Source organism: Vicugna pacos, chromosome 8, assembly GCF_048564905.1.
Source record: "Vicugna pacos chromosome 8, VicPac4, whole genome shotgun sequence".
In the NCBI taxonomy this organism is placed as follows: domain Eukaryota; kingdom Metazoa; phylum Chordata; class Mammalia; order Artiodactyla; family Camelidae; genus Vicugna; species Vicugna pacos.
Window position 1 is genome coordinate 33428327 of NC_132994.1, and position 24728 is coordinate 33453054.

A 24728-nucleotide genomic window follows, 5' to 3' on the forward strand; every position below is an offset into this window, starting at 1 on the left:
GCTCCAGCTCACACTTCTCTGAGCTCATCTGTAACACTGACCATCTGACATCTCAACTTGGATGTTTAATTTCATACTTAACGTGTTCAAAACAGAATTCTTAATCCCCACTATATCCAGTCTTCCTCGTGGCCCCATCATCCTCTCAAGCTACTAAGGCCAAGAGCCTAAGATCATCCTGATTCTTCTCTTTCCTTCTCTGATCAGCACAACAAAGCCAAATGAAGGTTTTCAAAAAGATAAAAAAAAACCCAAAAAAACCGGAAAAACAAAACTAATGTACCTTTAACAAGCCTAAAGAAAACTCAAGGGAAAAAAGGACTCACAAATACAGCATTTGGAATAAGGAAGGAAATGTAGCTATATTTATGACAAATTTTGAGGAGTAACCAGTTACTAAATGCAATGCATTATTATCTTGGACTAGATCCTGAAATACAGAAAGGACATTAGTAGAAAAGCTGGTGAAGTCAGAATAAAGTCTGGCATTTAGTTAATAGTTATGTACCAATGTTGATTTCTTATTTTTGAGAAATGCACCATGGTAACATAAGGTGAACATTAGGGGAAAGTAAGTCAGGAACATACAAGAATTCTCTGTATTATCTTTGCAACTTTTCATAAATCTAAAATTGTTGCAAAATAAAACATTTTAAAAGAAAGTAGCCAGTTAAAATCTGTAGTGGGAGAAGAAAAGATATCATTCACAAGGGCACCAAAAACTATATAATACCTTGAAATAAACTTAAGAATTGTATAAGACCTATATGAAATTTAAATAAATAAGTAAAACTGTGCTAGAGAACATTAAAAAATAAAGAAGAAAGAAAGAAAGAAAAAAATTAAGAATAATGGCAGTTTCCAGGGACTAGAGGAGGGAGAAATGGAAAGTTACTGCTTAATGTGTACAGAGTTTCAACTTAAGACGATGAAAAAATTCTAGAGATGGATGGTGGTAGAGTTGTACAACAGTGTGAGTATACTTAATGCACTGAAGGGTACATTTAAAAATTGTAACATGGTAAATTTTATATTCTTTTTTAAATATTTTTAAAAAGTGAATATATCATACTCCCAGATAGGAAAGCTCAATATCATAACATGTCAATTCTTCCCAAATGATGAATCTAAAATATAAAGCAATTCTAATAAAATCTCAAAATGACTGACTTGTTTGAACTTGTTTCTAAAATTCATTTTATGGTTTATTTAGTAAATCATGTTGTGACAGTCAAGAAGCCATTAGGGAAAATAGGTTGGAGTTATGCCTCACAATTTACACGACAACAAATTTCAGATAGGTAAAGAATGTTTAAATACAGAAAAAGAAACCACAAAAGTACTAAAAGAATCACAGGAGAACATTTTAAAATAATCTCAAAGAGGCGAAAGGCCTAGTGTGACAAAAAATCCACAGGCTATTAAATAAATTTTGATAAATCTAACAACATAAAAATTAAAACTTCATAACAAAAAGAGAAGCACAATAAAAAGACAAACAGAAACTACGAAAAAATATTTGCAACTAACATTCCAGGAAACATGCTAATTTCCCTATGGTACATTCATCAGAACACTAACTAGTCTCTTAAACCAAAGCATTCTTAGTCAAATAGGTTTGGTAGATGCTGTACACAAAAATTACCATTTGGAGTTTTACAATGTACATTAGTCCACTAAGGTTCTGAAGTCGTGCAGTAAAGCATTTCCCACTCTTATTAAGAACATTAAACTTTTTTTAATTGGGTATTTATTAAAATCTTGCAGAACATATTTGGGAAATGCTTATCTAATAGTTTTTATTTTTCTCAGGGAAACTCATAATCCTGTGTTATCACACTTACTAAAGAAGAAATCATATATACCTATATCCTAAACATGTTTATATCTATTTGTGAGGATTATTTACTTGTTACACAAGTTTTAAAAGTAGGATTTTACCAGAATTCCAATTTCACCCCTCACCACCACCAGGAAAGTTCCAATACTAACATTCAAGGGTCAGAGGTGGAGAAAACAAAAAACCAATAAGGTAGGTTTCTTAAAGACTATCTTTTACAGTATAATTCCATACTCAACGTTACCGTACTAAACTGGCTTTTAAAGTAGGTAAAATATATTTAAGAAATATTGAGCAAAAAATAAGCTTCCTAGAGGCAGAGAGACTCATACTGCACTGCAAAATATACCACATAAACAAAGTCAAGATAAATTACTGTCATATAGAACAATACTGTGTTTTAATTAAAAGGTTAATATGTTCATACTCATTAACTCATTGGATCCTGACTACAAAATACTAGAAGGTAGGCAGGTGAATGTTACCAGCCCCACCTTACAAATAAGAAAACTGAAGTTTTAATGATCTGCATAAGGGTTAGTAACAGAAGAACTCAGCAGAACTCCAGGTCCACTAACTCCTTTACATTGTGCATGCAGATATTTAATTTTAGCAATAATTAATGCTATAAAAATTGGAATTATTATTATTCATTTGTACAAGGCAGCATTTTAATTTCAAATATCATATAAAATACCTGAAGGTTATTCTCAAAGCAGGTCAAGGTGTGATTAAATAGACTGAGGAAATACAATGTGTTATTTGATAATTCTTCACTTTTGTTCGTTAAACAATCTGTCAAGAAACCAAAAAGTATATTAATATAGTTCAAGAGACAAATTATACATTGTCATTTATCTCTCAAGCTATCATATTCTGTTTCATACTACTGTAATTCTTTATTAAAATAAGCATGAAGGGTTCCACATTAAAAGAATTTCCCAAATACATGAAGCTTATCCCTTTTAGTTTCCAAAAGATTTTGTTTTCCATCATAACCATTTTCATGAAAGTCTTAAAATGATTACATACTCTCCTTTCTTTGTGAAAACAATATACCAAATAAAATTTAAATTGATTTTGATGGTACAAAGTCTTAATCACAAACATCAATTATCCAATGGTGCCTTATTAGGGGTACACTTAGTGCTGTCTAGGCATAAGACTGTTTAAGCTGCATTAATTTTCGTTAAATTCATATGCTTTTTGATCCTTTTCTGTGTCAAATTTAGTAGTTCTGTGTCTCTTCCATCTTCACCACTGGGTCATTTATTGCATCTAAGAGGGTAATCTCTTAAAATCTGCTCTTTCTAATCTATTGTGAGTTGGGAGACCAGGGAAACAAGCTGGTAAGAATTTTGCCTAAAATATTGATAAAGGGGCTTTAAGTAAAATCTGGATATAAATAAGAACTGTTTTACATCTTTCTAAAAATCTTACATAAATGATACTCTTTTGCAACTTGTTACTCTTGCATAGTATTAGTTCAAGTTCATTCCTTTTCATTGCTTTCTATATATGAATACAGCACAATTTATTTATCTGTTCTCCCTTCTTGGATGAACCTATTCTCTATCCTCCTTACTTTGCTTTTACCTCTCCCTGTGCTGTCAGCTTACTCTCTGGGATCTAGGTTCAAGCACCTGGCTTCATAGCCTGGAACTTGTGGTCAGCCATTTCAATCTCATGCTCCTAGAATCCTTGCCCTCTTTACATTCCACATACTCACAGATATTTTCAATCCTGGACAGCCTTAACTTTCTTTGCTCCCAAGTAGAGAAGTTCCTTGTAGACACTATTACAGAAAATTCTTAAGTTATAATGAAGGGACTCAATTAAAATCAACTTTAGGACACAAAACAATCCTTGTACATGCCCTACCAATTACTCCACAAGGGATGTTCCAAATACTTTCTATTTGCCAGTACTCAACCATACTCTTGTCCCTCTTAATTTCAATTGATAGCTATATATTATATCCACTCAGGACCATCTAATATGATCTCTCTCAACTGGGAGTGGAGAGACAGGATAGAAGGCTAAGGCAATTAACCAGGAGAAAGGCAGCAATCCAAAAAGAAAAAAATCAATGGAGAAGAGATTGGCTAAAGAGGTAGTGAAGGATACCAGAACATGCCAACTCAAAATATGCCTCTTTGGCATAGGGGTTATTTTGAATTAAAGGCCTTTAAGAACAGCAGATTCAGGAAAAGCTCTAAAAACAGGGCACAAGTTTTTATTTTGTAAAGAAAACTTCCATTTGTAAAGATGTCTCCCTCTCAGGTAAAGAAAAAAGAGGACTCTTGACAACTAACCCCTGGCAATGGAGAAGGTTCTAACTTAAATCTATATAACAATCATGTTTAGCAAACTTTTCCTGGTCACTTACCCATAACTTGCCTCCTCCATCCAGAAGACCAAAACTCCTTTTCCTCTAATTAGCCTAAGATGGCATATAAACCCAAATTCTAACCGTCTTTTCAGGATACTCATCATTGGGTGTGCCCATGTAAACATGTGCAATACACATGTTAATAAACTTGTTTGTTTTCTCTTGTTACTGTCTTTGGCCAGTCTGATTAGAGAGTCCCATCCAGGGAAAGTAAAATTAGTAGAGGAAAAAGATTTTTTCCCTCCCCTAGCATAGACACCAGGATATGACACATTATGAGATATGCATGTGCTATGATAAACAACAATCACTACAGTGAAAACTAACATTAACTGGGTACTTGCTATGTTCCAAACACTATGCTTGTACTTTAAATTCATTTGCTCAATTCTCACAACAATCCTATGAGGCAAAAACTGTCATTATTTCCATCTTCTAAATAAGGAAGAGACTCAGCTTAGAGGAACTAAGGAAGTTGCCCAAGATCACAAAACTGGTAAGTGAAAACCTGAAATTTCTACTCAAACCGATTCCTGAGTCTGCACTTTCAAACACTGCAAATTAAATAAAATATTCACATCTATACTCTAAACAATTAAAGTTCAATACTGGGAGTCAACAAATATATGCTACTACTCCTCCCTCCACTACCCATTGATTTCTTATACCACGCAAGGATTCAGGTAGTCACTACCAACTGATTGGTGCTGGCAACTGAGATGAAGATTAAAACTGGCGAACAGGGAAGCAACCAGCACATTAAGACTCCTTTGTGCAAATTAGAAAAAGACTTCCCATCTGGGTAGATTAATTACAAAAAGGCATTCTGACCTTCAGAAGCTGAGCTGGAATTCAGCCCCATTCACCCTCTTACATGGGCCCCCTAGCGTAGAACTTGCCAGCACCTGGTATATCTGGGGCCCTGCTGATGAGCTTATTCTAAGAGTCTTTCTCTCTCTCTAACTCATATACTCTACATTCTCTGCGGCTTTGTCTTCTCAAGAATGTAAGTCCTGTTCTGACTGTTTCACCTTATCATTTAAAAATCTGAGGGATCACTTCACAAATTAGGAAACAACCAGAGAAATACAGTGACATAATGAGGATCACACACCCAGTTAGTAAGGCACTGAAATAAGAAATATACTTTCCAGGCTCTCAGTTTAGTATTCTCTTAATTACATAATTTGTTCTTTACTATTTAAAAATGTTACTAACTATCTTGGCTTTCGAAAAGTTCACATATTAAATTCTTAAGAAAAAAAATAAGCCTCTCTTAATCCTGGGTTAACATCATCACAAAGTAGCTTCAAATCCTTTTATACATGAGGTAGAGTATATATAAATAAAAACAAACACAGTTACAAATATGCATGATATTAGCATATTGGGCTAATGAGATTACATAGATTTTCAGTTTTTGTAGTTGACATTTTGCAAGGAATCAGAGGGAATACAATTTCATCCACAGCAACTGTATGTCTGTGTTATAATGACCCACGTCATGGCTACTGACATACACAATATGGGTATGCGTGTCTCCCTGTACTGTCTACAGAAATAGTATAAAGCATGAATATGAGAGAGCAATGATAATTTCTTCTATGCAAAGTATGAAATAAGTTCTTTATAAAAAAGTAATATACAAAATAATGAAAAAGAAAAAGAAAAAAGTAATTTATAAAGGAAGTTTCTTTGAACAACAAAGAACTTAATCTCTTCTATTTTACTAACAGCCATTCTTTTTCACTTGAAATAATTAGAATATTAAACTAAAAGCTAATATAGACTGGTCATCTTATTAAGTACTGCATTAATGCAACACCATCAACATTTTTTTCAGTGATCATTAGACAGTGATATTATAAAGCACAAAGGAGTTCACTTCTTTAATGGGATTTTAAATGTCTGCATTATTAAAGAGCCCTGACTTTCTGATTTAAAACAAAGGAACTCTAGTAAAATTCCTCTTTTATGCTTTTGCAGGAATTGGGAGCATAAGGTTATAGGCAGTGAGAAGCTATATATTTTAGAAATTAGTAAGTTAAGAAATATTAGTAATAATACAGCTTCCTATAAGCACTAAGTGAAGTGGTCATTATGAATTTTCCTCATCTCATATAATCAATGTAGCCTCATCAAGGACAGATTAGCATAGCTTTTCTCAGTAAGGGTTCAAGCATCCGCTCAAGAGGCATTCTTAAAGGTGTTAAGGATTCAAGTTAAGACCTTATGTAGAAAACTACTAGATTATCATAACAGGAATTATGAATCTTTAGAATAAGTATTTGGCATCTACTAGGAGTTTATATAAGGATCTCTGCTGTTTTTAAAAAATAGGTTTTTTTTTAATTTTGTTTTTTATTGAAGTGTAGTTGATTTACAGTGTTCATTCCAGGTGTATAATAACACAATTCAGTTATACATATACATACTTTTTTTCAGATTCTTATCTATTATATGTTATTATAAGAAATTGATTGTAGCTCCTTGTGCTATACAGTAGGTCCTTGTTGTTTGTCTATTTTATATATAGTAATGTGTATCTGTTAATTCCAAACTCCTGATTTATCCCTCTCCCACCCTTTCCCCTTTGGTAACCATAGTTTGCTTTCCACCTCTATGAGTCTATTTTTGGTTTGTAAATAAGATTTGTATCATTTTTTTTTAGATTCTACATATAAGTGATATAATATTTGCCTTTCTTTGTCTATCTTAGTTCACTTAATATGATAATCTCCAGGTCCATCCATGTTGCTGTAAATGGTATTATTTCATTCTTTTTATGGCTAAGTAATAATCCACCATATATATATTCTACAACTTCTTTATCCAGTCATCTGTTGATGGGCATTTAGGTTGTTTCCTTGTCTTGGCTATTGTAAATAGTGCTGTCATGAATATTGGGGTGCATGTGTCTTTTTGAATTATAGCTTTCTCTGGATATCTGCCCAGGATTGTGATTGCTGGATCATATGGTAAGTCTATTTTTACTTTTTTAAGGAACCTCCATACTGTCTTCCATAGTGACTGTCCCAATTTACATTCCCACCAACAGTGTAGGAGGGTTCCTTTTTCTCCACACCCTCTCCAGCATCAAAACTAGTTTTATAGGAAACAACAGAGATAATCACCAATTTCTGAAAAATAGAGCAAGCTTCAGAAGACACATATAAATGATGGGAACTCAACATCTCAACAAAATTAATTTAGCAAATATGAAAACTAGAACATTTTAAATTATAAGATACAAATAAGTGAGTCTAACACTTAGTATGTTACCACTTAGATAAAATATCAAAAAGATTCTGATTAACTGATCTTCTAGTTAACTATTAAGTTTTATTATTGGTTTTTAAAGAATCAGGGCATAAAAAGTAAAGAGTGGCAGAATATGCCTTTTTAAAATACACTTCTTTGCCATAAGAATTATTTTGAATTTGAAGGCACTTGGGAAACAAAAAATGCAGAGAGGTTTTCTGTGAATTCCCCTTAACTGCCTGAAGACAAAATAAACACAATTGTCATAAATCCCTTCTCCAGGAGTTTCATCAACTACAGAGGATCTTCTATCAGAGGAAAGGAGACCAACAGAACAAAACGAAGAGTCTAGAAGTAAATCCCTGCATGTATAGTGAGCTATGAGCTGAACTCATAGAAACAGTAGAATGGTGACTGCCAAAGGCTGGGGTGGGGTGGGAGGTAGGGGGCAGAAATGGGAAGATGTTGGTCAAAGGGTACAAACATCCAGTTGCAAGATGAGTTAAGTTCTGAGGATCTAATGTACAGTATGGTCATTTTAGTTAGTTAGTTAGTTAGTTAGTTAGTTAGTTAGTTAGTGTATTATATACTTGAAAGTTGCTAAGAGAATAAATTTTAAATGTTCTCATCACACATATACACAAAATGGTAATTATATGATATGATGGTGGTGTTACCTAATACTATGGTGGTAATCATTTTGCAATTTATAAGTGTATCAAATCAATGCATTGCACACTTTAAATTTACACAGTTATATGTCAATATTGAGATATCTCAAAAACAAAGAACCAAATGCTTTACTATAAAACAATTCAGAGTCACATCAAATCTGGTCACTCTACAAATTATTCAGCTGTCATGTACATAAGATAACCAAGCAGCATCTCAATAAATGGGCTATCCCTATGTGAATAATACACTTCTTTCATTTTCATTTCTTTCTTTTTTCTTTTTCAAATGGAGGTACTGGGAATCAAACCAAGTACTTCCAGCATGCTCAGCATGTGCTCCACTGAGCTACACCCTCACTCCCTCAACAATACACTTCTGATACCAGCTTTTAAATTGTGTACAGAAAAAATCCTTGATACATTTTCTTTACTTCTTAGCAGTCATTCTCCACAAGAATTAGTTTCTATGTTATCTGTAATGTGAATTGGAAGAGTTTTGCTCTTAATATTCCTTTTCAGTTTCTATCAGTTTCCAAAAACCCACTTCCTACCAAGACTAATATGATTCAAAGACACAGAAATTCTAAAGATAAAATAGATAGTAGTAGTAATGGATGGCACTCTCTTTTATTGAGTTTCTAGCCTTCCTCTCATCAACTAATAACTGCAAAGCCTGGGTGCTAGTTCACAGCTGGATCAAGTAGAAAGGAAAGGTGATTTCTGGCAATGTATTAATTTTAATAATATTCTTTTAAGCAATGTTTTAGCGTTTATATTTTTAATAATATTAAAAATTCTAATAGCCCCTTAAATTCACTTTAAAAGATTTAAAAACTATATAATTATAGTTTTGCATTTTCTAGACCAGAGGATGAAAAAGGAAAAGTTATTTTATATTGAAAGATATCCTCCTAAAAATGGATCACATATTGGTTTAAGTATCAGTTAAAAAACAAATTTTTAAAACACATCAGTAGTTTTTGTTCTTCCTTTGTGATTATTTTCCTTCTCATTTTATCTTTTAGGTGCCAGAATGAATAGGTTCCATTTTATTTACCATTAAAGATCTCTATTGCTGTAATCACTTAGCTCTGTATTTGCAAATTTAATACCTAGATCAACACAAAAAGTTAACTGAGACAAAAGCGTTATGGTTTGTATTTAACAAGTTTTCACAAGTTCTGAGAAAACTGACCAGTCTTTTTTTATGTTTAAAAAAAAAGTCTTTTTTTATGTTTATGTAAAGGCAAATAATCCAGATTTTAAAAAATATTTATATTGTGATTTTCATGCATATACTGTAGGGGAGGAAAAATAATTTTCCCTCTACCCTTCTAAGTTTTTAGCTGCGGCCACTGAACAAAAGACAGATCAATATGAGAAAAACAAACAGAAGTTTATTAACTTGTATACATGGAATACATCCGAGATACAAACGGAAATTGAGTAACTCAAAGAGGTGGCTTAGAATTCAGGCTTAAGTTCCATCTTCAACTAAAAACAAAGAAAGAAGGGTGTCGGGGAGGCCAGTTATGGGGAAGTGACTAGGAAAAGCATAGTAAATAAGTATAAGGTGATGCAGATTTATGTCCCTGCCTTCTCCATTTACAGGATTCTCTTGTGATTTAGACCCATTCTTTTCTTTCTGGCACAAAGGAGACTTACAAATGGAGATTTCCTTTATAAATATAAATTTCCCTTACAAAATGGTTATTTCTACTCTGGTTATTTCAGAGCTTCTCCTGTGTCTCCTGTTTCTCAAAATAATCAGCTCAAAATAATCCTTACGCCAAAGAGGACTATTTTGGGATAGCATATTCTGGTCTCCTACAATACAAAATGACAACATTCTAGGCAAATTTGTGATCAGGCACAAATTCATTTAAAATAACAGTGTGATATGGTTGTCATTTTCCAGTTTATTAATTAATCCTTTGTATTCACTCTTTTACCTATTTCCAAAGGCCAAGGATTTTTTAAAAACTATGACTGGATGGGTAGGAAATGGATTTTCTTTCAAGTACAAGGTAAAGAGACAACTTCAGCATCATTTATTAAGAAAATAAAAGAGTGAGGATCCCATGAAATAAATGGTTTAAAAGATCTGGTTGCTAGAGACTGTCTCAGAACCTGATGCCTGATTCCTGATCATGGCTGAGATTAACATTAGAAAATGTGCATCTGTATTAAAAACCTCTTTTTCACATTATCTAGTTTTAATTTTATGTAGTATTGATAGGTCTCTAGAAAAAAGGAATATTTTATATTTATATTTTTAGTAAAAGACTAGGTTTTCCATAACGTCAAACATGTATATAGCATACATATTAAATTTTGTATTAGGGCTAATTAAAGTTTATTTGTATTTCTTAAAATGGAGACTGTGCAATGGATTTGTCAAACAGCATTTAATTTTTAAAATTTTTTGTTTGTTTGTTTGTTTCTTTTTGGGAGGAGGTAATTAGATTTTGGTTTTTTTATTTGTTTTTTAAAATAGAGGTACTGGGGACTGAACTCAGGACCTCGTGCATGCTAAGCATGCACTCTACCACTGACCTATATACACTCCCCCCTTCAAATAGCATTTTAGAAATAAAATTAGGCCTTAATTCATGAACACTGTATTTTCAAATGAACAGTCTTAAAGCCTTTTGAATTTAGTTCTAGATTCTTGATCTACAGTTCATTTACCTTCTGTGAGTCCTCATTTTACCTCACAGGGCTTACTGTGAAATTCAATGAGGCACAGGCCATGGAATTGAGAAATACTATTTAATTTAACTGCTGACTTGTTACTCATCTTCTTTAGCTCATTTTCCCTTCCTTCAAATTTCATTTCTCACTACTTTGTAAGAGAAGACAATGTTGCTCAAGTAAGAATGCTTTATTAAATTTGGGTAGAAATTGTTAAGTTTTTGAACAATTCTTTAAACTTTTCAGAAAATGTTCATACTATCTGTATTAAATAGATTTGCAGAGAACATAATTAGAACTTATTTCCAAGAACCTACTGTATAGCACAGGGAACTATACTCAATTTCTTGCAATAACATATAATGGAAAAGAATCTGAAAAAAATATATATATATATGCATGTATATGTATAACTGAATCACTTTGCTGTACACCTGAAACCAATATTGTAAATCAACTACACTTCAATAAAACATTTTTTTTAAAAAAAGAAGTATTTCCAGGTAACTTGGTAAAGATTATTCAATTCTAGGCAAGATGATTATTTTAGAATGCACAAGGGAAAACTGCTGAGGAGTACAGATTTATAAAACTATTTTATTTCCATGTAAAATAGAGAATATACATTATGATGAATTTTAAATGTGAATGAAACAGTGAATGGAAGATAATTTTTTTTAACATATAATCTGGGAAAAGAAAATAGTCAATCTCCCTGATTATATCTAACATATAAATACCACAGATATGAACATTCTGTTAAATTTTTAAAAATTTTATGTATTTTTAAATAGGTACTAAAGGTATATGATATACAATCCAAAGGGTACAAATGTAAGTAGAATGAAAACTGAGCCTTTCTTTCCTGCCCACTCAGCTGTCTAATTCCCCAAAAGATGTCATACTTTTCTGTACCTTGCTTGGCCATATGTTTTGGCCTAATTAATTTTAACTAGGAAGTAAGCATTTCATTTGTTGTTCAGAAGTGCAATCAAGAAATATTTTCAAGATTGGATGCCTCACAGAAAAACAAAGGTACCTCAAGAATTTATTCTAAAGAGTTTTATACCTACCACACTGAGTAAATATGCAGCAAAATATTTCCTTTCCTTTTTATTTTTTTCCTTTTTTTTAAAAAACTAACTGGAGAAGAAAGATACTTTGCATCAAGAAATTCATTACAAAATACCTTTTAAAGAAAAGATGCCTTACCTCTCAAGTATATAAATTAAGTCACATCAGTCAAAAGAAGTGAACCCCCATATATAACATATTTACTCTAATTAATTAATTTTAAGTTATTTGTAATTAACATTTTTTTCTATATCAATGGATTTTTCTAAAGGACTTAAGAATACTTAAAAACAGCTCTCCTGTTTAAGTTAAGCAAATTCTGCTCAATCATATTTATACTAAAAAGTTTTATTCAAAAAAGTAAAGATTTTGCTTTTAAAAAAGTTAGCTGTCAGCCAAGCCTCTGTTCAAATTACAAGAAAATTTGAATCAATAGAGACATATTTAAAAGACCCAATATTCAATATCCATGATATATTACAAAGGAAAAGAAACTTAGCAGGGAGTCTTTTTCCCATTTACATCTTCTCTTCATATGAACTAAACAAAAAGACAAGTCCTTAGAAAAGTTAAGCTCCTTAATGACTTACAGGTACACAAATTTTTATTCTCTCTGTCCTTTCTATTTCCATTGCCCATACCCTACTTCAGGTTTTCTTTGCTTCTTGCCTAAACTATTGTAATAATTTCCTCGCTGGCCTCCCTCTTCCTCTTTCAATGGGGTTCCATGAAAAAAAGGGGGTTTCTGCAGTTCAAAAAAAAAAAAGCTCAGAAAGTGCTAGGTTAAATGATGGTTAAAAAGTTTTTCTTCTCACTGCCTTTAATATTCCAAGTGCATTGTAAATTCCCAAAATACTATAGTATATAACCTTTTCTTAATAATATGCTGGTATTCTAAGCAGTATGAAGAATGTTGGCATAAGTGATAAACTACTACATAGGTCAAGGTCCTACTTTCCCTTCCTAATTTTATCTTCCATTGGGCTGCCAGGATTCTGTAATGTCTACTACTCTTTTATGAGGTACCTCTGTGCCTCTGTCCATGATGTCTCTCTATCTGCAGTGTCCTTCCTCTCATCTTTACTTACTGAAATCATGCCCAACCATAAAGGTGTAGGATCAAAGGGTACCTCCTCCAGGAAGTCATTTCAAATTCTCTTGAATTTGGTTTATTTTCTACTTTCCCAAAGACTCTATAAATTTATTATAGCATTTATTTGCCTGCCTTGGGTTATATTATAACTATAACTTGCTAAATTATAAGGTTTGGAAAACAAAAACTTCCGAGTACATGGTTAGTATTCAAAATACTTATGAATTGAAATGGTGATTTTAATTTTTCCAAAGAATGCCTGAAAATCGACCTCATTTTATTATATAAATATTTACAAACCTATAAAACTGGTAGAACAGATGTTATCACCTCCTCCTACCACCATCTGATTAGTTATTATAAACATATTTATTATTATATTAAGAAGTTAACATTCCTTAAACATTAACTGTATGCCAGGTACTGAGCTAAGTGCTTTACAGAATTTATTTCATTTAATCCTCAAGACAATCATATAAGGTAGATTCCATTATTACCACCAATTTACAGATGAGGAAACTGAAGCTCCAAGAGGCAAAATTATATGCCAAAGGTCTGACAGGAGTAGGTTAGGGCTAATGCGTGGCAGAGCTTAGAATAAAACCCAGATTTGTCTGACTGCAAAGCTCACTGTTAACTGCTACGTATTTCTGGGTTTCAGTATTTGCCCAAATAGTTCTCACTAATAAACCATGATGCTAATCACAGTTCATTTAAACTTAATAATAAAAAGTATTCAAAATGTGCAAAGATGTGAAAATTCATAAAATAAAAACTGACACCTATACTGTTGAACCATAACAGTAACATGAAAATGAAGGAATTACTTACTTGCACAATTTGCCTTCTGCCATGTGGAATTGAAAAACTCAGACAGAATCACAATGATTTGCACTCTATCTGCCATTAAGAGACTTCTGGCACAACTAAGACTCTCTGAAGAATTCTGTAACAAAAAAAAAAAAAAAAGAGGAAAGAAAAAGACAATCTGAGTATTTTTTTAGACTTCCCAAACAACTTGAGGCAAAAAAAAAAAAACAAAACCTTATAAAACTACTTAAAATATTTGTTATAAGCATTTTAACATTTTATTTGACATAGTCAGACAATGATGTCATTAATAATAATAACTGTAATAAAAAAATAACAGCTAACATTTATTGGCACCAGGTTCACTTGCAAGGGAAGAAAATCTTTGCTTCTTAAACAAGTAAGTTCTTGCTTCTGTGGTACAATCTCAACTACTTAGGCCCACATGTCATATTTCTTCCTTTTTAAGCACAGGAAAAATTCTGGAAAACTATTCCCTGAAATGTAGCAGTAGTTATCTCTGGAAAATGGAAATACAGTTATTTTTATTTTCTTTTTTGCCTCTTTTACACTGTCTAAATTTTCCTGCAATTAATATATATTATTTACACATTTAATAAAAATCTGGTGGGTAAATGATCACAAAACATTGTTTCATCTTCTGGACAATTTTTGGCTCAAAATCTTACAATCCACAAGAAAACGTGACACATCCAGTTTGTACCCAAATAGTTTGTACCCATATAGAATATGCTTTCCATAGATCACTTTAATAATGAAACTCACACTATGCAAATAATAAATCCAAGTCCCTAAATTACTGGATTCTTATATATTTCCTTTCCCTTTTGCCCCAAGCAAGGAAATAAGTTCTGCTATACCTTTCCTCCATTCTACATATTCAATTAACTACCAAATCTTGTCAATTTTACCTCCTAAATATCTCTGAAATCTATCTATTTCTCCCCATCACAATGGCTCCCATATAGCCTAGCCACTACCATTTCTCACAACACTGCAAGATTCTCTTAATTCATCTCCTCACATATACTTTTCCACCACCCTCCCTGGTCCCTGTCCCCTCCATTTTCTCCTATGTAGCTATAAAGTACAAATCTGATGATGTTATTCCACAGAATTAAACCTTTCAGTAACATCACACTGGTTTAAAATCAAAGTCTAAAACCCTTAACACACCCTACAGGGCCCAGACGACCTGGCACTTCAGGCTCAGATCACTAGTCTCCTCTTGGCTCACAGTGCTTTGAGTTCTTTCTAGTCCTCAAACATGCCAGACTCCTGCCTCAGAGTCTTCATACCTGCTACTTCTTCACATGTACACATTCTCTCAAATGTTAGGTGTCAGCTTTAATCACTGACCACTTTTATCTATCCCCACATTCTCTCAAATTTTAGATGTCAGCTTTAATCGCTGGACACTTCTATCTATCCCTCGCCCTAGTCAAGATCAGCACCCCTTTTATATGCTTTGGTAGCACCTATGGTTTTTTTTCTTTGCAACATTTAGCATACCTGAATTAAATACTTACTTATATGATGATGTGTTTAATAACTTTTTTCCCTACCAGACTACATGCTCTGCTCATGTACAGCTATATTGCTAGTAACTACCACTACCCTGCACATAATAGGTATTCAATAATTTTTCAATGAATAAACAAGATTTATATTTTCTGATCTCTAATGAAAGACAGATTATGTTATGCTATGTTTCAATTTTCTCCCTATATTCCTAACAACTTATTTATTAACCTACACTAAAATTATGTTGAATTTTCCAGATACACACCCCCAATCACTAGCACCTCCATAAATTTATATACATATCTATATGTCTATCTATCTACCTATTTAAATTTTAAACAAACCAAGTAGAATAAGACAGAGATTAGCAATTCAGAATTGGGTGGGGGGAGTTTGCCAAAGCATGCTGACAACTGCTCTGGTGATGCTGAACAACTCAAGGAAACCATATCCTTATCAGTTTAGACTAAAAGAAGAAAGTATGACTCTTAGTAAGTAAGAGAGAATCCATTAATTCCACTATTCAAGTTTCACTAATTACTATATTCTTTACCTTGAGATAATAAAACTATATGGGGTCCTTGTCCCAGTAATTCCAAGAGAAAGTGACAAGAAAACAGAATTCTCATCAGATAATTCTATTATATTTAAATAAATTAGCTTGCTGTATCACAGAAATAGCTTGTTAATTTCTACGTTTGATTCTTTTTCTCCGTGTTATACTTCTCTCCTTTCTCAATCAATCTATGGATATGGATTCACCGTAAAGAGGTGAGAAACGATTTCTTGTTCACAATTCTGCTTGTAGGTTTTCCCACCTTGCTCTATTCCCTCCTCTAATTCAGCTTCTCCTTCACTTTTGTTCTAAAATCCTATTGTACAATTTGTAACATTCACTTTGATGATTTTTTCTTTTTCTCAATATAGATTTATTTTATTTCCCCAATTACACTGATAGTTTGAGGCCTGTACTTTTCCTCCTTTTCCTTCTATATTCTTTTACCAGCCCAATATTTAAGAATAGCATGTGCTAGCTAACTAAACTAAATAGATTTAAATGAAAGACTGAGTCTATGTGAATCAAAGAAAATACATTATACTCTCCAGAACCAACTCCCTGATACACACACACACACACACACACACACACAGAGAGAGAGAGAGAGAGAGAGAGAGAACACACTGATTTCTTCAAGTTCACACCAAAGAAACTCAGACACATTTTTCCACAGATTCATTATTACACATAATGGTTCCATTCCCAAACCAATCTGAAAAAGCCTACTAAATTCATGAAGTACCTCAGAACTGTAGAAATCATGCTTTTGAGTTACCATACCCAGCTCTACTGAGGAAAGGAGGAGGGAAAAACCAAGGTCTACGATGAGTTGGAGAGGAAATACAGATCAGGTAAAGGGATCTTCTGCCTCTTTTTATCTCTTTACCCTGTTCCTTTCACATAACAGTTAGGCAAACCAGATGTCTAGGTCACTGGTAGAATCTGAGAGACACAAAGGAGAAGCAAGTTTCTGCCACCCCAACTGGGAAGCCTCCCATGAGCAGTAGAGAATTCATGTGGAAATTCATATATGTATTGGCCCATAATTGACCCACAGATGCCCATGATTCTGGACCACTAGAGTTTGGAGTCATTTTTTAACCTCTTCTTAATTCCACAGTATCTACACAAATGAGGAAAACATTCGCTCCCTCAAAAGATCCAAGCTTTGTGTAATGATTCATGGTCATTCTGGCCACAGGGCAACTTATCTAATTGCTTAAAACAGAATATGATGCCATATCATTCCCTGCTGTTGTTGACAGGGACAAGCTTTGGGTGCTTTACTTTAAGGGAATATACATATATCTCCATCCCTTGCTATACCCAATATAAGTATGCCTGAAAAATACTGCATGTAAGTCTAAATTTACTTAAACTACCTTGAAAACTAGCTTTTACAGAAAGACTGACCACAGAGTTTATTTAATGCAAATAAACTCCCTGCATATGTAAAAAATATAATTTATGTTAAATAGTATGAGGCTGACTTAAAGCAGGATGCAACTATATGTTTATACTTTGCCAAATCAACATGATTTATGAAATAATTCCAACCACATTTTCATGAGACTTTTTCCCCAATGCAAGAGGAACTTTTCCACTCCACAGTCCCAATGTCATTCCACATGTTTTTCCCTTACAAGGCATATCCAGCCCACACCTCATGACTCCCACCAGCCCTGACACTCTAATCCTTTCCTACTCCAGATCCTATACAGCTCTTAGGAGCAGGCACATGTCTCTGTGCCTTGCTTTGCTTTTCTTTCTTTCTCCCTTTCTCTCTTCCTTCCTTCCTGCCTTCCTGCTTTCCAGCCTTCCTTCCATTCCTTCCTTCTTTAAGTCCCTCACAGCACCTACCACATGACCAGAAGAGCTGTTAAGAGTATCTATCAACAGTGGAGGGCAGATTTACCATTTCATAAAATGTTAGCTCCTATTTACTGAAAACTATCATTATGTGCCAGTTTTCTATGAGTTCCTTTTATTCCCATCTTACAAATGAGAAAACGGGCACAGAGAATAAAAAGTAACCTGACCAGAGTACACCACTAATAAGCAGAGAACTGGTCTCCTGGCAGAATGGCTCCAGACTGTTTTAATCACTAAAACGAACTCTCATGCATTATCTATTTTAATTCTTTTAATAGCCACATCAGGCAGCTATTTTTCTCCATTTCACAGAGGAGGAAACTATGACTCCAAGATAATTAATCCAAGATCAAACTGCTAGAAAGTGGTGGACTTGAAAATGTCTGGCTACAAACTCAAGCTCCTAGCCAATACTCTTGTTTCCCCACTCCACTTGGGGATTTCAGGAAAGGTCTTTCTTGGGAACTCCAAGTGAAGATGGGAAGAAGCTGTGGCAGAGTTGGGGGAAAGGGGGAAAAGAAGAGAAGAAAAGGTAGGGTTAGCGGTGCAGAAGCCCCAAGAAAGCTAGTCATATCAATCTGCAAATATGTACAAAGAAGATGCCCAACAGCAGCCAAGAAGGTAAAAATCCGCACCCCAAGCCCTGTAACACCCATTTTTCTGATGCCCCTAACTCTACAGTCCAAATTCAACCCCCTTTTCACAGATCTGGAAACTGAGGCCCCCAGAGTTAACCATCGTTACATCCTCCTCCCTTCCCAACCATCCACGCCAGAGGTCCCGAGTGTGCTCTTCTACCCACCCCCACGGCTCGGCTGATGTTGTCCATCTTGTTGGCGACCTGTTGGAAGAGCGGGTAGCAGGTCTGACAGAGGCGCACCGGCCGGGCGCCCCGCACTAGACACCCGGTCAGCTCTGCGCTGCTGTTGGCGAAGTCCAGCAGCAGCTCCCGGCACTCGGGATCCAGATCCGGCAAGTATGGGGGTAACGACAGTGGCCCCATCCTTTCGCCCTGCAGTAAAGCCAGAGACAAGTCCTCCACCTCCAGCAACTGCTGCTCCGACAGGAGGTCGTGGAGGACTCGGTGGGGACTGCTGCCCAAGGAGAAGGTGCCCAGAGCCAGCCCCGACCACAGCAGCGCCACCAGCAGCAGCAGCCGCAGCAGCAGCAACGATGACCTCTGTCGCGCGACCGTCAGGTCCGGGTCCATCGCGGGGTTCATAAACCCCAAGGCGCAGACCGCCTCCTCTCTGACCCCAGTCTGTGCTGTGGACAGCCGCCGCTTCCGGCTTCCTCAGGCGCAGGCCGCGAGCCTGATCACGAGGCGCGCGCGTCACGACCCCGCCCCCGGCGCGCGGCGCCCCGCCCCATTGGCTACCGGGCTCTCTCGCGCCGCACGCCGCGCGCAGGCGCGCATGCGGGAGCGCGCACACACCGGCGGCTTCGCGCTCCCAGCCGGTGCCGAGCGCCTGACTGAGGGGAGCGCTAGACCCGGGTAGCGTCCGGCTGGGGAACACTGGGCCGAGGCTCACTCGCCATATGAATACAGGCGACCGCCGCTTTGTACAATGAAATCTCGGTGGTCTTGTCCTCGGTCGACCACCTCTTGGAAGTTCGCTGAATTCTAGAAGTCTGAGGAGTTCTGTACCACAGAAGGACGGACGGCCTCCACCGTGGGAATTACGGGTGAGTTTCCTGAGAAAGCCTGCTAGCAGGTGCCTTTGCATAATTTTTGCTTGGTGTTTCTTAGTGTAATTCCTCCCTCAGACTATTTGGAAAGAATAATAACGTCTGTTGATTATTTATAGTAGTGGAGCCTAGTGGCTTACAAGCTTTTTTTTTAAACGCTAAACTGTGTCAGCGCTGTCCATAGACTTCCTGAGGTGATAGAAAGATTCTATATCTGAGCTAATACGGTAGCCGCTAACCACTTTGACTGTTGAACACTTGTAATATGGCTACTGAGATCGAGGAACTGAATCTTTAATTTTATTTAATTTGAATGTACGTAACTCTATCGGGTAGCAGTGCTGTGTTGGACAGCGCCAGTCTAAATTCTCTCGCTCCGTAGCCTGGTCCTAGGGTGGCTAATGTCCAGGTTTGCTTGGGACTGAAGGGGTCCCTGAGGTGCATCACAAACCTGCATGCAATGCAAAAATCTGCAAAATCCTGGCCAAACTGGTTAACTTCAAAGTCCCATCCAGTTTCTGACATGCTCAAGGCAGTCGTTGGGGATACTCTGTGAAAAGCGTTCTGATACCACTACTGAGCTATAAAAAGAAACTAAGCTAATGACCTGGATAACGGTTTTCTGACAAGTACCTGACTAGCAAGTTTGGTAAAAAATTATTTCCTGGCTGTTTTGTGTCATCCTGCTTTCATTTTTGCCTTGTAAATTGCAGAGCTACTGTACTAATTCCTTTTCATCTTATTGTGCTAATTTATGTTTCTAGGGATTCTTAGAGTTACTTTTTAGCCAATCTCTTTGAGTTCCTTTTAGCCAATCTGGTTATTGTTTTGTGTTCTTAATGGGATGAGGAAAAGGTCCCATAATCTCTTTAATATGCTCCTTTAATTTTACTTTTACTGTTACAAACAATATTGTAGGTAATAATTTTATCTCTACAAGGTTGGTATATGTTTAAGATAAATTCCTAGAAGTTGGACTTACTAGGTATGAGAGAATGTGCATTTGCGATGTTGTTGATTGTGCTACAATACTTCCCATGGAGGTTTAACAATCTACTCATAATGGTGCCTAAAGAACTCTTAACAATGGTTACCTAGAAAGACCTAAAAGTTATATGATGGCATTTGAAGAAATTAAGACAACTTATTTTCCTAGGGTGGCTAATGTCCAGGTTTGCTTGGGACTGAAGGGATTCCTGGGGTGCAGCACAAACCTGCATCCTGTGCAAAAACCTGGAAAATCCTGGACAAACCACTCAAACTTCTTTTCCCTTTCCTTCTTGGAACAATTCCATCCTAAAGCCATTAGATCAAGTAGAGTAAGGTAGACATCTATGCTTGGGGGTGGGGGTGTCAGAGGCCCAGAGAGGAGTGTCAGAGTACAGGTAAGAAGAGGAGGACATGGTGGTGGTGGTAGAGAATCCCGATGCAGAGTGTTTTATGCTGAGTGGGTAAGAAGGGTTTCCATGAAAGGGAGAGGACAGCAGTAACTGGGAGTTTGCTTAAATTCAGAAAGATTGATCAAATAAATAAATAAATTAAGAATAATGGGAGTCTGATTTCTCACTATCAGAGAATGGAGTTACAAATATGAAAAGGGAGAAAAGTAAAATGAACTCTGTAGTGTTCAGTTAGAATTAGCAATATCAATGGCTAGAAATACATATAGATATAGAAATAAATATAGATGTAATTGCATATGTATGTATATTTGTATATACATGTATGCATTCACATAGGTATGTGTATGTGTGTGTGTATTTTCCCTAGCTCTATCCACTGAGAAGGCCTAATAGCAGAAGCCCTCCAATAATAGTGAGCACACATAGTGTCTAGATTGTGGCTTCTAAATATCATTCTCCACTGAGAAGAACAAAGAATCCTTGGAGAAATAGCTGATTCTGCCACTGGGGCAGGAAAAGCACAAGTTTAGCCTGGATCATTTTTTTATACCAAAAAGTAAGGAAGTGCTTAAAGAATAATGGAGATATATCAAGAAAGTACAGAAGCCAACTTGACTAGGCTCCCACTGGCCAAATCTGAGACAATTTGAGCATCAAAATAAATAATGATGGTTAATGGGTCATAACCCATTGAATAAAACGGAGCCATAAGCCTATGGTGATATATTTAAATAAATGAATAAGTTGAATGTTTCATGAGGCTTAAGATATTTACATATTTTCAAAGTCACCCCACCAAAAAAAATACATATTAACTGCAAATGGAAAAAAAATGCGTACAGTCGAGAAGTTTGTCAAATACCATGTTAATCAAATAATCAACATGAATATCATCATAATGGGACAAATAGAAATTATATGCCACCTGATAGTATGCAGTTAGAAGAACACAGCACCAATTCTATTATATTCCTGCCAAAGATGCATAGCCTGATTCTAATCATGAGACGGCATCAGACAAATCAAATTAAGGTTTATTCTACTAGGGAAAAGAAGTAGTTTGGAAACCACTGTTCTATTACATTTTTGCAGTGGGCTACTGTCTGCTATGTGTCTCTGTTCTTCCTGTTTTTGAGCTTATACTGACCCTCTTCCACCATCATATATTGGTATATGAGGACAGATAACTTAGCTTTTTAGTTCATAGGTCTCTGAACCAAGAAGAGCCATATTTGAACCTGTTGTTGAGACTACCAAATATTACCCAGAGGAGTCTGACTCACCCAAAGAGTCTAGACTTTGAGCTTTATAAAACGACAAGATGGGACTTTGGGTTTGTCTTCCTCGATGTAGGGTGGGGAGGTAGGTATATTTTGCCTGCAGGAAGGAGAGTGAACCAAATATTTAGGTGTCTGTGACCTAAATGGTTTAGGTGGTAGTCATAAATATCTTTTCCTAAATATTTCCAGTTTTTCTCCTGTGCATTTAATAGGATTGCACTTTGCTGTGCCCTTGAAATTTGCCCTGACTTGGTTAGGTTAGCCATTTGACTTAATTTGGCCAGCAAAATATAAGCAGAATTGACAGATGGAATCTTTAGAGGTAATTGTATGGTTTACCAGGGGGTCCCACCCCCTCCTCCCTCCCCACAATGACTAACACTTTTCTAGATGGTGGAAGTTTTGTTGGCCTAAGTGAGAATGCATGGAACAGAACCCCCAGCTGACTGACCTGTGACAGACATGCAACTTGAACAAGAAATAAACCTTTGTTTTTATAAGCTATTTAGATTTAGGGATTGTCGCCACAGCAAAACTTAAGTCACCCTAATGCATATTTATTTGCTGATTTCATCCTCACTATTTTCTCTGGTTCTCTCTGGACCTCCTTTTATTTGGATGTTAGACCTTATTGTGGAAATTGTTCAGCATCCTTCAATATCCATTCTCTCCTTCATCTTAATAACTCTCTCCTGAGTTTCAGCTGAGCATATGACCACGTGGACAGGACTGCATTCCCCCAGTGTCCCTTGCAGCTAGATGTGAACAGAAATGATGCATGTACCTTATGAGCCATATCTTTAAGTTGTGACTTTTATTGACCTCCTTCCTGCTAGTTAGAAAATGTTAACAATTGAAACAGCAGCCCTGGATACAGGGATGGATATGGATACAACATGTTTAGCGTGACAGAACCAGCTGGCATAAAGCAGAACCATCTACCTACCCTAGGCTATAGAGAAATAAACTTCTTTGCTATTTAAGCCACTATATTTTGGAGTCTCTTTGTTATAGCAGCTTAAGCTCTTTCCTAATATAGTCCTCCTAGGCTGTTACTTTAATTTTCTAATCTTCTGTGTCCTCTCTTATTTTTTCATCTCTGTGTCTTTTTATCCTATTTTCAGATTTCATTAACTTTGTTCTCCAGTGCTTCTACTAGGTTTTTCATTTCTGCTGCTGTATTTTACATTTCTAATAGTTCTTGTTTTGTAGATGCTACTTTTTTTTTTTTAAGTTTTCTTTTTCCTCTTAGCCTGTTTCCTCCAAGTTGCTTTTTTCTTCATTTTTCCTTGGATGTCTGGTGAATTTTGACTCTGCTTATATTTAAGAGAGCAGTACTACAGAGCTGTATGGAAACTCATGTATAGGGCTGTTTGACTGTAGAGAATCACTATAGGCCAATGATTATCACCTGGGGGCAATTTATCCCCCTCCACTGAGGACATTGCCAATGTCTGGAAACATTTTTGGTTGTCACAACTAGGAAAGAAGTGCTGCTGACATCTAGTGGGTAGAGACCAGGAATGCTAAACATCTTACAATGCACAGAATGGTCACCCAAAACAAAGAATTGAAAACATTAATATTTTAGCTCTATTCTCTTGGGCAGATCACACTCTTCAGAGAAGAATCTGCCAACATTCTGAGATTCTAGCAATGGAAAAAGACTATCAGTCTTCACATTTAGTTAGTGAATCATTATTTAATTACCCTATTTTCAGTAAAACACTCCTGCCCTCAAATATGCTTGTGCCTCTTGACCCAGACTCCCTCTATTTCACTTTCTCCAGAGATCAGAACTTCAGGGATATTCTGCTGGAGTTAGAGTAGGACAGAGTTGTAGGGAGGATATTGTAAACAGACTTTCAAACAATTATTCTCTTTTAATCTCCTCCACCTCCATTTTCAGAGGTACCTGAAGTTCCCCACTTTGTGGGTTATTTGAAAGTTCTATAACGTAATTTATTTGCTTTCCCCACCTCCCCCCTACCCTCCACTGCAGACTTAGGATTCAGCTTTCCTGGTTGTGCCCAGTCAGTTATCATTAGTCCATCTGCTTTCCAGTTTTCAATATTCTTACTGTTTTCTTCCCTCCTGTTCTTTATGTTTCATGTATCTTTTAAAAAATCTTTTTACTGTCATTTTGTGGAGATTTCAGGAAGGAGCAGATCTAATCATGTGTTAGACTTGCTATCTTAAATGGCACTTTCCTCTGTTTTACCTCACTTTTCATTAAAGTAATTAGAATGTATCTCTTATACTCCCCCAAACACACACCTGTGAGATGATAACCTCATGGAGAATGTGAACTGTGTCTTATTGTATTTCTATACTCAGAAGTACTTGACCTTAGTAGTTACTCAGTACATTTGTTACATTGAATTTATATAATGCAAATACACATCTGCTTTAAATGCTTTTTCCATTGATACATCAGTGGAAACTTATACTTCTGCTTTCCCAATTCTTTAATATATTTAAAAAGGTAGTAAGTTAACTCCTAATGTCCATGAACTTTGCATGCCTGACTAGAATGACCTGA

General features: G+C 35.8%; 2 protein-coding genes across 2 annotated transcripts in view; one reads left to right on the forward strand and one right to left on the reverse strand.

The window, feature by feature from the left end:
• Window positions 1-19119, reverse strand: part of OSTM1 (osteoclastogenesis associated transmembrane protein 1) — a 32087-nt gene extending 12968 nt beyond the window's left edge. Inside the window, exons 1-3 of the mRNA XM_006205629.4 lie at window positions 18617-19119; window positions 13860-13974; window positions 2538-2635 (exon numbers count right to left, since the gene is read on the reverse strand). Coding sequence (XP_006205691.1) covers window positions 2538-2635; window positions 13860-13974; window positions 18617-19036 — 633 coding nt within the window. The 5' untranslated portion in view covers window positions 19037-19119. The remainder of the gene's footprint in view (window positions 1-2537; window positions 2636-13859; window positions 13975-18616) is intronic.
• Window positions 19120-19229: 110 nt separating this feature from the next.
• The window catches only part of NR2E1 (nuclear receptor subfamily 2 group E member 1), a 103729-nt gene continuing 98230 nt past the window's right edge, over window positions 19230-24728 (forward strand). Inside the window, exons 1-2 of the mRNA XM_072965932.1 lie at window positions 19230-19309; window positions 19392-19500. Of these exons, the coding sequence (XP_072822033.1) occupies window positions 19230-19309; window positions 19392-19500 (189 nt within the window). The remainder of the gene's footprint in view (window positions 19310-19391; window positions 19501-24728) is intronic.